Source organism: Hypomesus nipponensis, chromosome 22, assembly GCF_054491055.1.
Source record: "Hypomesus nipponensis isolate SF chromosome 22, ASM5449105v1, whole genome shotgun sequence".
Lineage (NCBI taxonomy): Eukaryota > Metazoa > Chordata > Actinopteri > Osmeriformes > Osmeridae > Hypomesus > Hypomesus nipponensis.
Window position 1 is genome coordinate 14,631,900 of NC_140382.1, and position 14,566 is coordinate 14,646,465.

Below are 14,566 nucleotides of genomic sequence, written 5' to 3' on the forward strand. Positions count from 1 at the left end.
GCGAAAAGTCAAACGACAAAGGGTGTACCTCCTCCACATCTGCACGTCCGTCTCGATGGAGAACAGCAGGTCTGTGAGCAGGCGCTGGTGCATGTGGGACCAACGAAACTCTGGGATACGGAACATGGTTGAGCGGCCTGTCGAGCCGGCACCCGCGCCACTCTGGTCCGTGGACTCTGCTGGCATTGCAGCTGCTGCAGCCTGGGCCTGGCTAGCATCCTGAGGTAAAATGCCATTGAGATGCATGGTCAGTGTTAGCCTAAAAGCTAACTCAAAGCTACAGTGGTGTATGTTCTGGTTTGTCTTTCAGATTTCATGCTTTTTGGTGGATGTAAAAAATTCTCAAATGATACTAAAAGATCCCAAGATTAGTTATTGGTGGATGTTGTTATAGTTGGGTTTGGTAGGTCTTAGGCATTATAATTCACCTCACATAATATGAATGTTATATATCAGTCCAAAAATAATCACACACTCTGTAGAGTTACTGATGAGACAGAAGATATTACTTATCACATACACTGGTAGATGTTCCCTTCAGTTCCAGTCTCTCCGTGTCCGAGGCTATGCTGGACACATCTAACCTAGCGATCTTGATCTCTTTGGTCTTGATGAAGGAAGATGAAGATGAAGAGGCTTCTGCAACGTCCTTCCCTGCTACAGCCGCACCAGAGGTTGGGTTCTGGACGTCTGTGCTGGGGGTCCCTGAGGCCTCTTCTATGGTTGTGTTCTCTGCAGGTAGCGGTTCCAGAGCTGGGACAGCTGCTGGGTCTGGGGTCAGAACACTGGAGTCTGATGGTGCTGTGGCCTCCGAAGCTGCAGGGGGCGGTGTGGTGTCTTGAGCTTGTTCTGTGGTTGGGGGGTCAGTGCTGGAGGCAGTCGTGTTGTCTGTCTCGAGGGACTGTGAGGTGCTCTCCTGTTTTGTTTCTGCTGATGGGGTCACCTGACTCTCCTGTACTGATGATGGGGTCACCTGACTCTCCTGTACTGATGATGGGGTCACCTGACTCTCCTGTACAGCTGATGGGGTCACCTGACTCCCCTGTACAGCTGATGGGGTCACCTGACTCTCCACACTGTCTACTCCTGCATTGTCCTTCCCTTCATCTGCCCTACTCTCTTTCTTCTCCTCTGGCTTCTCCTCCTCCACAACAGTCTTCTTTTCCTCGTCAACTTTTACCTCCACTTCGGGCTCCTGCTTTTTCTCCTCCTCTTTCTTCACCTCCTCTTTCTTCACCTCCATCTTCACCACTTCTTTATCGTCCTCCTTTTCTCCCTTCTCCTCCTCTGCTTCATCGTCGGCTGTCCCGGAGGCAGAGACGTAGGACTCCTCCTCTAAACTGTCCTCCACGTCGCTAGCGCGGACCTGGTCGCTAACGGACGCCGCGTCCGCGAGATCCTCGTTGAAGGGCGAGGCTCCGCCCACCACCCCGCTGGTCTCCTGGCAGGGGGAGGTTTCCGAAGACGGCGCCTCTTCCTTGGTATCCTTCGTCGGTTTGTTCAGAGAGTTCTCCTCTGCCGCCGAGGGGGACGTTTCTGCCTTGTCGTTATCCGTTCCTGGTGCCTCGGGGTTTGCCGTGTCATCCGTTCCCATGGCGACAGTGCTAGCGGAAGCTTGGGCATCGGCGGCGGCTTTGTCAGTGGGGTTCTCAGTCTCAGTGGTAGCCTGGTGCTCGCTGACCTCAGGACCAACTCCATCTTCTGCTGGTCTGTCTTCCTTAGTCTCGTCTCCATCGTCTTCCCCCTCCCTGGGAGACTCCTGTTCTTTGCTCAGCTTCTCTTCTTCCTCCTCAGCCATGGCCAGGATGTTGGACACGGTGACAGGTGTGTCCCCCCGCTCGCCTTCGCCCTCTTGTGGACTGGAGGCGGCGGAGGCGGAGGAGGTTGTCGCGGAAGCGGAGGCTGGGTCGGCGTCTGCGTCGGCCCCGTCCCTGCTCTGGGCTCCAGCCTCGTCCACGGTGAGCTCGATCATGGTGGAGGGCGCCGTCTCCTCGGGGTGCTCGCCGTTGGCGCGGGTCATCAGGTCGGAGACGCGGCTGGCGCCGGACACGGTACGGATGTGGGCGTCGCTGCCGTCAGAGCCCAGTCTCTGGTACTGGCGGAACATGTGCGAGAGGCTGTCCTTGTGTTGCTCAAAGGTCACCTGGAGACAGGCAACACGGAATTGGTCAAGGGACACATTGTTAGTGGCGGTCTGTTAGCGCAAACCACAGGAACAAGCTGGTGGAAGCCTTTAAAACTAAAACAAATGCACAGTCTTAACTCCTGTTAGGATTGTAGTTTGTATTTTTTCTAATTAATTAATGTCCATCAGTCATTCACACCGGTCTCTATGTGATACCTGTTGACCTTCTGATAAGACTGGACTGGTCTGGCAGTTGAGGAAGAACCCATCCATGTTAACCATCAAAGATTGTCAGCAGATACGTGTGCGTATGTGCCCGTGTGTGTATGAGAGAGTGTGTATGGGTGTGTGTGTGTGTGTGTGTGTGTGTGTGTGGGGGTGTGTATGAGTGTGTGTGTGTGTGTGTGGGGGTGTGCAGTAGCAGTGTTGTGTGGAGAATGTGTGTCTGGCATTGGCAAGCTCTCCTGCTCCTAATTTAGCAGCCTGCATTAATCACCAGGCTCTGAGGACAGAAAGTCAAAGTCTGGTTCCAGGGTTGGGCAGGGGGAGGGGGGGAGGGGGGGGCAGCTGAACACACTGCAGTTTTCCCCCTTCAGGGCATTTCAATGAGAGAGAAGAAGGGGTGTGGGGGGGTTGAAAGAAATGGATTGAGAAGGTATGGAAAGAGAGAGTGACAGAAAGAGAGGAGACCAAAATAACCTGATTATTTGTAATTAATTAGCCGTTATTGTGCTAAATTAGCCTGCTACAAGGCCGCCCATTAATCTTCGCTAGCGGGAAACAGTGATTGGTAATCCATAGATGTTTTCTCAGAGTGCAGGGCCCGCACTATATGCATCAACAGTCACAAACACAGCCCATCTATGGGCTAGTGATTACACAGCTAGCCTTCCAATTTCCCCATTAGTTTCTGCTTAATGTGACATTTAGCATTTTATTTTTTTTACAATTAACGATAAAAGCATGCATAGTTCACCACTGGAAGACTGTGCAGAGTGGTGCGGTGCAGCGAATTAAGTCACAGAGCTGGGGGTGACGGCATTTGTGCATAAAGATGATGTATGCCGGCCTTACATAAGTTCATGGAGATAGAGTTACAGTTAGAACCGGGCTATGTTACAGTACGTCTGTGGTTTCGAATGCGCGCTGAGCGTTACTATATGGGCAGGAAGCTTTGGGTGGGCTATGTGTCAGCGCCGGTTTAATTTAATTTCATTCTAGGCCGACGTTTTGGCGGGGACAAGGTGGGGTACGGAAAAATGGTACAGTGCTGTAGAAAAACAGTGCAGGCTTTGCTAATGTGACAGTTAACATGGTATTAGCTGGACACTCCTTAGCCAAATCATACAAATGACTCCCAGTGTGTGGTGAATGGCATAGTCCATAGTAAAAACACGAAATGCTTTGGTCAACATTACAGCATCTGAACACCTGTAGGCCCGTCACATTCTTCCTCCACAACCTCATTCACACATTAAATATATGCACATTGTAGCCCACAAATCTGGATGGATGACAAATGTCCAGAAAGACAAGCTGAAGAACTACAACTAAACCGATTGATCGCCACAAAGTAAAATCCCCAATTTTAGGTGTAATCTTCTTTTAACTGACTTGACGCATGATAGTCTGACTGATGAGGTGAGATGGGGGTGGGGGTGGCTGAATGTTGGTCTGAATTTGGTGTGGACCCCTAGTGTCAGTCTCTGGGGTGAGGGCTCTGGGTGGCTGAAAGCTGGTCTGAGATCAGTGTGGACCCCTAGTGTCAGTCTATGGGGTGAGGGCTCTGGGGGGCTGAAAGCTGGTCTGAGATCAGTGTGGACCCCTAGTGTCAGTCTCTGGGGTGAGGGCTCTGGGTGGCTGAAAGCTGGTCTGAGATCAGTGTGGACCCCTAGTGTCAGTCTATGGGGTGAGGGCTCTGGAGGGCTGAAAGCTGGTCTGAGATCAGTGTGGACCCCTAGTGTCAGTCTCTGGGGTGAGGGCTCTGGGTGGCTGAATGCTGGTCTGAGATCAGTGTGGACCCCTAGTGTCAGTCTATGGGGTGAGGGCTCTGGAGGGCTGAAAGCTGGTCTGAGATCAGTGTGGACCCCTAGTGTCAGTCTCTGGGGTGAGGGCTCTGGGTGGCTGAATGCTGGTCTGAGATCAGTGTGGACCCCTAGTGTCAGTCTATGGGGTGAGGGCTCTGGAGGGCTGAAAGCTGGTCTGAGATCAGTGTGGACCCCTAGTGTCAGTCTATGGGGTGAGGGCTCTGGGTGGCTGAATGCTGGTCTGAGATCAGTGTGGACCCCTAGTGTCAGTCTCTGGGGTGAGGGCTCTGGGTGGCTGAATGCTGGTCTGAGATCAGTGTGGACCCCTAGTGTCAGTCTATGGGGTGAGGGCTCCGGAGGGCTGAAAGCTGGTCTGAGATCAGTGTGGACCCCTAGTGTCAGTCTATGGGGTGAGGGCTCTGGGTGGCTGAATGCTGGTCTGAGATCAGTGTGGACCCCTAGTGTCAGTCTATGGGATGAGGGCTCTGGAGGGCTGAAAGCTGGTCTGAGATCAGTGTGGACCCCTAGTGTCAGTCTATGGGGTGAGGGCTCTGGAGGGCTGAAAGCTGGTCTGAGATCAGTGTGGACCCCTAGTGTCAGTCTATGGGGTGAGGGCTCTGGGTGGCTGAATGCTGGTCTGAGATCAGTGTGGACCCCTAGTGTCAGTCTATGGGGTGAGGGCTCTGGGGGGCTATGCCCTGGCCCACATGGAGCTTAACAGTTCAGACTCTGGGAGTTGCATTTAGATCAATAGATAAGGAGCGACCACAAAACAAAGGGGAAAATGGGGAAGGCTGTGCGGCGCTAATCCGGTTAGCTAAATGCAATCCCTCCTCCCCCTCCTCCTCCTCCACCCACAAATCAATGACGGCTGGTGCAGTTCCACACAACATGGAGCTCTCCCTCTTCTTCTCCGTCCTCCTCTCTCCCCTGCCACCCTCCCTTCTCTCTTTACCACTGCTTTTCCCTGCCTCTCTTCCTCTCCCTGCCATATCTCTGGTGCCTCGTTTTCCCCCTCTTTCCTCTGTCTTTTTCTGCAAGCTGTAGTGGTAATAAGACTGCAGACCAGGTCTCCTGGAAACCAGAAAATAGATCACTGCAACCCCATGATTAGAATGGCACGAGTCTTAGCTTTGTGACCATTACCTAGTTCTAGTGAGCCCTGCCATTTCAAGGCCAGGATAGTGACCACATGATGCTGGATGGACAAACTTAAAACAAGAAGTCTATTGACAAATTAAATGGGCAAGAGTGATGAGCACAAGTGAATCTATCACCTACTGCCAATGGAGATATTTTTCCTCCAGTGGTGTGTGTGTGTGTGTGGGGGGGGGGGGGGTCATTATCTGACACTGGTCAATGGTCTTTCCATGTTCTCCCTTTCCTCCCTCTTTTGTGGGCCTGTCGATCTGTCTATGCCGGCCCACGCTTCCACAATACTCCGAGCCCACAGGCTTCCTGGAATACAGCGCGTCTCAATAACAGTGGCAGCCATCTTAACCCTGGATCCATACACACCTCTTTTCTGTCCAATGAGCTCCGGATAGCTGGAGTAATGGAGATCGTTACAGCTCAGCTACTGTTGGTGTTTAGGGTTCAGTTGGTGTTTATTTGTTTTCCCTTTGTAAATCTTCAAAGATCACAGGTGATAAGAAACAGCTCGTAGACTGGTTTAAAGGACAGAGGGACCTTCGTCAACGAGTTTCTCTGTTTTGGGGGAGTTGTTCCTGGCTGTCTAAAACCTTTGTGTGCTGAGCTGGGGAAAGGGGGCACCTTGCAGGGATGGGGGGGGGGGGTGAGAGTGGGGAGTGGATGGGGGGGTGGACGGGGGGGGGGTGGACGGGGGGGGGGGGAGTGTTTGTATGTATGTCTGTGTGTGTTGGGAGGGGTGTGTGTGTGTGTGTGTAGGGGGGGGGGAGATGTTGGTGTCAGCAGCAAGTCCACCTGCTGCAGCATCTGTCCATTTGTACAGTGCATGGCTCATCCTGGCTCGGCAACACAGACATGCATGTGAAGAGTCTTCGCTCTCAGTCCAAAAAAGTAGGAAACAGACTTAGGCTTTTCGTCAAACATAACTGTCAATAACTGTTAGCATTGTGCCCCATCTCCTTTGTGCGTTAGGCATGGCCCCCTGCAACTGCTGGCTACTCTATGCAGCCTGTTTACAAACTGCAGGGAGGCTTGTAAACCATCCGAATCACTGGCATCTAGCTTGTTGTTACCTTAACTCAGGCTGTCTAGGACTGGGTCTAGGACCGGGTCTAGGACTGGGTCTAGGACCGGGTCTAGGACTGGGTCTAGGACCGGGTCTAGGACTGGGTCTAGGACCGGGTCTAGGACCGGGTCTAGGACCGGGTCTAGGACCGGGTCTTGGTCTGTTACCACCGAAACACAGGCAATAAATCAGCAATAAAATCCGGACTATAATCATCACACTCTACATATCACCATGTATTTATCTGCAGCAGCAGCACAAACGGAAGGTGAATGCATTGAGGGAGGTGTGTGTGTGTGTGTGTGTATATTTATGAATGCGTGTATGTATTTATCTAGAGACTCCCAGCAGGCTTGTTATATTAACAAAGCCTTGTTTCTCTGATTGTGAAGCACAGATGAATAGTCAATGTGTTCACAGACAGCTTCCTGGAGCCCTGAAGTAAAGCACAAGAGAAGGAAATGTGTCTGTACTGCTTGTGCGCACGCACACACAAGTGTTTGAACACACCTGCATGAAGACACACATACACACACACACACACAAGACACACATATCAACACAAACCTGCATGAACACGCACGCGGGCAGGCACATGTGCGCACACACACACACACACACACACACACACGGCCCCGCAGCTGTGGGAGGGGAGAGCAACAGTGACAAACAGCCTTGGTGCTACAAAGGTGGCAGGAAATCTATCAAACGGGACAATAAAATTGCAATTGAGTTTCTTTAGCTTTTTTATAGCAGATGCATGTATCTTGATGGCTAGCGCCCGCTGCCCCTATCCATTTCACAGGCTGGGGCCCTGCTGCGGGGGGGGGGGGTGTCATTGTGTGTTTGTGTGTGCTATTGAGTGCGTGGATGGTGAAGGAAAGTGTGTTTGTGCGTATGCCTAGTTGTGGGAATTTTTGGTGTTGGCGTGTGTGTGTGTGTGTGTTTATATGTGTGATAGTGTGTGTACCACTGTTTTTAGATCAGCGCTTGGGCTTTTGTAAACAGAGCCAAGCAGAAACAGCATTAATCTTGTGCAATTATATGAAAAAGGCAATTACAGGCCTTGTCTCGCTCCGAGAGCAATGATCAATTTCTTTACACACTTGTACAGCGGCAGGTTCGCTGGTGTAAACAGCGAGTGCTACACCCTGTGTGGAACCTGCTAGAACAATAAGCAGAGGTCCATGGAGACCCCCACGTGAGCAAGCTGCTGTTTATAAACTGGGAGTCACTCTGGGTTAGTTGTTGCCACTCGGAACACTGGTGAGATTGGAACAAGCCTCCAGCATGTGAGCGTCTGGGACGCAGCACTGCATTCTGAGGACTTCTGAGATTACATTGATTTGGAGGCAATGTTGCGACAATTGTTACGATTGTGAAATATTTAGAACCTGTTGTTTCTACGAAACAGCGGTGATTAAAGGAGTGTAATGCAGTGTCACAGCTGATCATTTTGATTTGGATATACATGTCTAAATGTGATATTTTGTCAATGTTTTGTTTAATTATTGTGCATAATTTATTGAGGCCTGTAAAACAAAGCACCAAATGTACACTATTTAGAGATATACTACTGGAACGGGAAATAATAGTGAGTGATCTGTTATTCTGAACAATCGGTGCAAAGCACTTGTCTTTTTCTTAGCTCCTAATCTGTAGGGCTGTTTTGCTAAACGCTGCCCTTGCTCAGGATAACAGAACTCATCCAGACCGCCCTGGATAAACAAATAAACCCTCTCCTCCAGCTTCTGGGCTGGTTCCACAGGTTCGAGGCGAGGACACAAATACGAGGATTGAGGACAGTCCCTGAGCTACTGGCTAAACAGTGTAACTCTGCCCCCTAGTGGCAGAGATGCCTTACAGTACCCTGAAGCATCACAACACGGCACCCATCCACCTCCACAAGAAAATATACTTTTCCCGGCCTGGCCAAAAAAACTGGCAGGTTTAAGAAATTCCCAAGACCACAATCTGACATGGAGCGAAATTACTTCACCGCCCTGGAACTGAGAGGAGTAACACAATATCAACACATTTTTAAGCAGACCGACCTTTTCAGATGGAGTTTTGTGGGGAAATAGGAAGCGCCAGCCGTTTATTTTTAACTGTGCGCCGTGCAAAAGAGTTGAAATTCTAGACCTAAATAAATGAACGGAACAGGCCTGATTCCAATCAGGTTTCCAAGCTGCAGAGCTCACATCCGAAACAGTGTTTGGTTTTCCCATAGCTGAATCTGATGAGCACTAACAAGTATTACTGAGCATGCATTACACAGCCAGGGTAGCTGAGGGGAGACTCTGAGAATGGGCCCTCAGTCTCCTGTGAGGTGGGTTTGGGGTTGTTCTGATCCAGGAAGTAAACCAAGGCGCTGACTGCTCCCATTGAGAGTTAGTTCAGATTTGATGTCAGAGTGGCCTGATACAACCTGGAGGAGGGCTTTAAGCGTGCGTGCAACGCACGTCACTGCAAGAGAGACGGAGCGAGTGAGGGGCAAAAATAAGAAAGAGAAGTCAGGAGAAATAGAGCACGAGGGAGATGGGGTGGAGGAGATAGGGGGAGTGAGTGAGGACAGTTCACAGAGACGGAAAGAGAGAGGGGAGACAGATTGTGCGCGTGTGCGCGCGCTCGCGTGCGTGTGTTTAGGTGCTAATGAGCTCTCTGACCTTGGAGTGGGTGATGGACAGCGTGTCCACCCACACGCGCCAGCCGCCCCACTCGTACTTGATGGCGTGGTAGAGCAGGATGCGGAAGATGGCGTACACCATCTCTGTGATCTTGTTCTCCTCGCTGTTCCTGGGGTTGATGAAGCACAGCGAGAGCATCCACTCCTGCCACACGGAGCACTGCAGCAGGCTCCTGAGCACACACACACACACACACAAGCACAGACACACACGAAACATGTGTGTTAGGCTGTGACAGGCACAAGATGCTCATAGACATGAATGACATGCTCTGCATGTGAAGGTATACATCAAAAGAGCCAATAGCACCCCCCTCCCCCCCCCCCTCAGAAGAATGGCTCTGTATTGGCTGGTTTCTTATATGAGAGCTCCTTTAAGGACAAAGTGTGAGTATTAAACTGTTAATGCAGCATGAGATGGTAGCTGTCACATCAGACAGAGCAGGAATTAACCTGTATATAAAACCTAGTACAGTATAGCACTGTTCTCCAGAGCGGGCAGTGTGTGTGTGTGTATTTGCTGAGAGGTGTATGTGTGTGTGTGTGTGTCTGTGTGCCAGAGAGGTTTTCCTATGTGTGTGTGTGTGTGTGTGTGTGTGTAGGAGGAAAGTCTGTGTGTGTGCATGCACCAGAGAGGTTTGTGTATAACGTGGGTATCTGTGTCAGAGAGGCTTGTGGGTGTGTGTGTAAGTGTGTGTGTAAGTGTACCAGGGAGATATGTATGTGTGTGTGTGTGAGTGCTTACCTCCGGTTGTCACGGCTGTTGTTAAACAGTTTGATCATGTCAGACAGGAAGATCCTGCGCACCTCCATGGTCTCAGGGGAGGGGGGAGAGTTCTTCAGCAGGGCAGCGATCACCTTCAAGATCTCTGTCAAAACACACACACACACACAGCTTAGCTGCTCCACTCCACACAGCCAGGCACCCGAGCTGGGCTGAGGGAAGCTGTGCTCTGTACAGCAACTGTGTCAAGCTGGGCTGAGGGAAGCTGTGCTAGTCTGTACAGCAACTGTTTATTGTGTTGGATTCCATTTCCGAAAACAGGATTGCTAATGTTTCTATTGCTATAGGGTTCAATTGCGAATTTTCTATTATTATTGGGTTCTATTGCTTTAGGGTTTCTATTGCAATTGGGTTTGAAAGCAATTATGTAATATTACTATTGGGTTTTGTTATTGAAGAGTTCTAATGTCACAGGGTTATTTATACTGTTATTGAGTTGTATTGCTAAAGAGTTTCTCTCTAATTGCTAAGGCTGAGAGCCAAAGAATGTCAAAGATTCTATTGAACGCAGTTCCAGCACTCCATGTCCATGAAGATTTTGAAATGAGCATTCGCTCACCCCAAACTACAGCACAAGCTAATATACTTCGTCAGTGTCTGGGGGTCAGTGTTGGAATAAATCTGATCTCAACTCGACAATAAAATCAGACATTCATGGAAGCGTGTGTAAACGGCTTGGCCATAAACCACCTCTGGTCTCCAGGAGAAATCTGAAAATCGGCGGGGACAACCCAATATATACACACCAAACACACACTAAAAACAGTCCAAAGAAATGTGCAGGATAAATCCCTGGTCAGTGATGTGTATCATACTGTGGTGCTTTGGTATTCTATCAAGGGGAGGAGCCCTCCCCTCCAGACCCCCGCAAGCAGCCTTTAGTTAACCCAATGAGACTGGCTGTTTAGATGAATTATCCAGACAATGTCAGTGTCCATTTGCTTGAGTAGATAGAGTGAGAAAGAGAGACAGAGAGAGAGAGACAGAGAGAGAGAGAGAGACAGAGAGACAGAGAGAGAGAGAGAGAGAGAGAGAGAGAGAGAGAGAGGGAGAGGGGGGGGGGGTGCCTGGGTTTCACTTGTCTTGCACTAGACCTTGGCGGCAACCCATACCCCCATCGCCTCTCTCTCTCTGACGGCTTTTTGTATGCTCAAATTATGAGTCGCTGAAGACTCGCCGGCCAGAAAATCACTCCGGCATGTACACAGTACCACTATGGAATAGAGAGAGAGGAATGGAGGTGAAGAGAAGAGGGGGGTGGATTTGTTCCACCCTCCATTTGGTCTTGGTCCCCCTCCACCCCCCCCCCCCCCTCCACCCCCCCCGTTAATTTAAGAAAAAAACGATACTTCCCGAGCACTTTTTGATTGGCTCTGACGTTACTAAAGACTGCAATCAGGGGCCATTTTGGGGCTCGGCCGCAGATGAAATCAGGAGGCACATGGAGGAGAGGAGAGGCAGACCGCCCAGCTGCTCCTGCAGTCTCCTAGCTCAGGGGGACTCAGATGCAGACGCTGGCTGGCTGGCTGGCTGGCTGGGCAATACACATCTACAGCCATGATAGACTGGGAAATGGGGAACACTCTAACAGAATAAAGGTTTGTGGGTAATCAATGTGTGACTGTATGGACCTTGCCTGTCAGATTAGGGCTGGTTTTAAAGTAAACCATGGCCGTGATTACGGCAAGCTAAGGTTTCAGTTTTTTAGGGAGACGGGTTGAGGTTTTTGTGTGTGTGTGCGTTTCTCTGTGCAGCTAAGCACTTTGATTTCCACATATGAAAAGATTTTTAGAACTGCCATTCCAAATTGGAGGTGAGTAATGGTCTGAAAATACTAGACCGGGAACAGGATGGGACGGTGAACATTGATCAAAGCCGGGAACTTGCTATTCCAGCTTGTTATGTTGCATCATAGAGAAACTAAGCATGCCATTTCTGCTCGTAATGAGAGCCCAGAATAAAAACACAATTCCAGCAGAGAGAAAACAGTGGGAACTTCTGGAAGTATTACTTGAAAACATTTTCCACGATAGGAATATTAAAAGCACACATCAAACAAGGACAGAGTCGTATTTCTGGCTTCATTTATGGTGCTTCTAATGACCACTGCATTCTTTAGGACAGTGAAGTGCAACAATGGCTACAAAATATTGGGGGGGAAAAAAAAGGTTTTCATACAGTCTGCCCTGTACAAGCATGCGTCCACAGAAATCAGGTTTACCACAGTGTGTTGTAAAAACCTCCAGCTGCTAACAGCAGCACTGAACTTAAAGGACTGCATTGTGTGTAGGATCATCCTTGTGTCTACTGCTGTTGCTACGTTCTGATCCAATTTAAAACGTATATTATACTTGTCTTTATCTATACTAGTAAAACAAATGAAATGTAGCCTACGAAAACAGACGCTATACTTGATGCTGCTACTCACGTGGGTTGAGGATCTTGACGGTGGAGTCTGGGTCTGGATGCTGCTTGTGGATGACTTGGGTGCAGATCTGTTCAGTCAGGATCTACAGAGAGAGAGCCCAAACACTGATCACTCACAGCCACTGTGCACTGGGCCACACAGACACCATACACCACATCCATAAAACATGGATTTGAGGAAAAGAACCAAAGTTTTAAAGGTTTAAGATTTTGGACTGAAATTAAGCTTACTACAGTTCAGAGTATGGGACATTGGTGCACTGTAATATGTTCTACGGGTTCAAAGACATGATGCAACATTACTATATCATTATAGTATAGCTAGATAAATTAAACACAGACATGTGTCAATTGAAACGGAACTTAAAGTAGTGTTTTAAATGTATCAGTGTTTTTTTTGTTTTTTTTTTACTAGGAGGTTTTTGACGTGGTGATAAGGTACTTGACAAAAACGATAAAGTTCAAATCAAACAAACCATCAACACGTAAAAATGTGGTGCATACAATACAAACTAATACTATGAAAAGATTTGTTTCGCGTCATTTAGTAATGCGCAAAGCAAGCAAAAGTGGATAACATGAATAACTAGAAGTATTACAGCAGACAGACACCCATGAAGATAACAGTAACACACACAAGCGTACGTACACACACACACACACACACACACAGCCGTAGACTGACCTCAAACAGCACGTTGTAGGTGGTCATGCTGAAGGGGCTGGAGTGCAGCATGAGGCGCTCAGTGAGCAGGGAGAAGAGGCCGTGACCCAGCATGACCTCAGCCTTCCTCCTGTGGGTGGAGTCAACAGGTCAAAGGTCAACCTCCACTTTACTGTACCATACAATGCATCACACTATTCTGTAAAATACTGTGCAAAGCATTGAACACCCCCACCCCCCCCCCAAAAAAAAAGCTATATTAAATTATCTCACAGTTTAAACAAATAATTCATCTTCCTCGGTGACAAGGAATTTCCGAGGTCTGTGAATGACGAGAGGGGCTTGATGGAATTTGAGAGCCACGGACGTATAACTCAGCAGAGCTCCAGAACACAGTGTAGTAAATGAAGGAGGAAATGAAGGAGAAGCCCCCTGCTGGGTACCAGTGACCCGGCAGGATCTGGACCAGACACATCTTTCATCTCCTCCACAGTGTCTGTACATACTTGGGGAAGACTACTGGAAAAATGGGCCTGAATGTCAAACATCCAGAGTAAGAGTCGCTGTACTGAGGAGGGCTGGAGCTAGGGCTGAGCCCGGGGCTAGGGCTAAGAGGTTTAAGCCAAGGGTAGCAGAGTTAAGGCCAGGGCCAGGGTTGGAGGGTTAAGGCCGGGGGCTGCAGCTAAAGACTGGGACCAGAGACTAAGATGGGGCTGGCGTGGTACTGCGGTTTGGGACCGGGAGCCAGGAGGTTCGGCCTGGGAGCCGAGTCCAGCATGAGCACTGATCAAAAGGTTGGAGATCAAACGGAAAGAGAGCGGCGAAATCGAGCCGTACCCCCCCCCCCCCCACCACAACCCTGCATCTCATCCAGCCAACCTCTCCTCCCCCCCTTCCCCGACAAATTCAGACAGCAATCTTAATTGCTTGGAGAATCAAAGGGAGCTTTAAAGTGGATAATTTGTTATCAAAACAGTTCTCGGCAAGAGGAGGCTATTGACTCCGGAGGAGAAAGGCTTTAATACTCTATTCATTTTATGGCGGTGCACAATTGGGGATTAGCTATCGACCCCTGCTTGAGAGAGGCCTGCTTTTCCAGCAGATACCTCTGACTTGGTGATAGGGATTTTGTATATATGCTACTGAGAGGCAACCATTTTGAAAAGGGCCTTTGATTTCTATGAACAAAGTGTAAAACGAATCCATGATTGAATTGTATGAAATACACAGATGTCATGCGAAAATTGTGTGCCGCATAATTAAATACATTTTAAATCGCTTGACAATAATTGTGTTTTGCAGACGATGCAGATGGCAAGTCTGGTATGCCTCCTAAAATTCTAAATCTGTATCTGGTAGAGGACAAAGACCAATGCTCTGCTTACTTTGCTGGTAGGTGCTTGAGAAAGTAGCCCATGACCTTGAGTGCCTGCACTCGAATTCCTTCACTTTTGGATGCCAGCAGCTTGTAGATGACCCTGAACAACAAGGAACAGACAGTAAGATAGTGAGAAAACAAAGACTACTTTTTTTCTTACTTTATTCATTATATACAAATATAAATGAAACACCACACATAAAGCGTCAACCGACTGGTTCAATATTTATTCTATTTGTATTCTTCCCTTGCAGTACTGA

The 14,566-nt window shown here is 49.0% G+C and overlaps 1 protein-coding gene across 9 annotated transcripts in view; it reads right to left on the reverse strand.

Annotated features, from left to right (window-relative positions):
• lrba (LPS-responsive vesicle trafficking, beach and anchor containing) overlaps positions 1 to 14,566 on the reverse strand; it is a 181,535-nt gene that overhangs the window by 129,076 nt on the left and 37,893 nt on the right. For all 9 annotated transcript variants that reach the window (XM_084686479.1, XM_084686486.1, XM_084686485.1 and 6 more), the window contains exons 17-23: positions 14,314 to 14,406; positions 12,950 to 13,058; positions 12,266 to 12,347; positions 9,799 to 9,922; positions 9,034 to 9,226; positions 521 to 2,143; positions 29 to 219 (exon numbers count right to left, since the gene is read on the reverse strand). In XM_084686479.1, the coding sequence (XP_084542605.1) occupies positions 29 to 219; positions 521 to 2,143; positions 9,034 to 9,226; positions 9,799 to 9,922; positions 12,266 to 12,347; positions 12,950 to 13,058; positions 14,314 to 14,406 (2,415 nt within the window). The remainder of the gene's footprint in view (positions 1 to 28; positions 220 to 520; positions 2,144 to 9,033; positions 9,227 to 9,798; positions 9,923 to 12,265; positions 12,348 to 12,949; positions 13,059 to 14,313; positions 14,407 to 14,566) is intronic.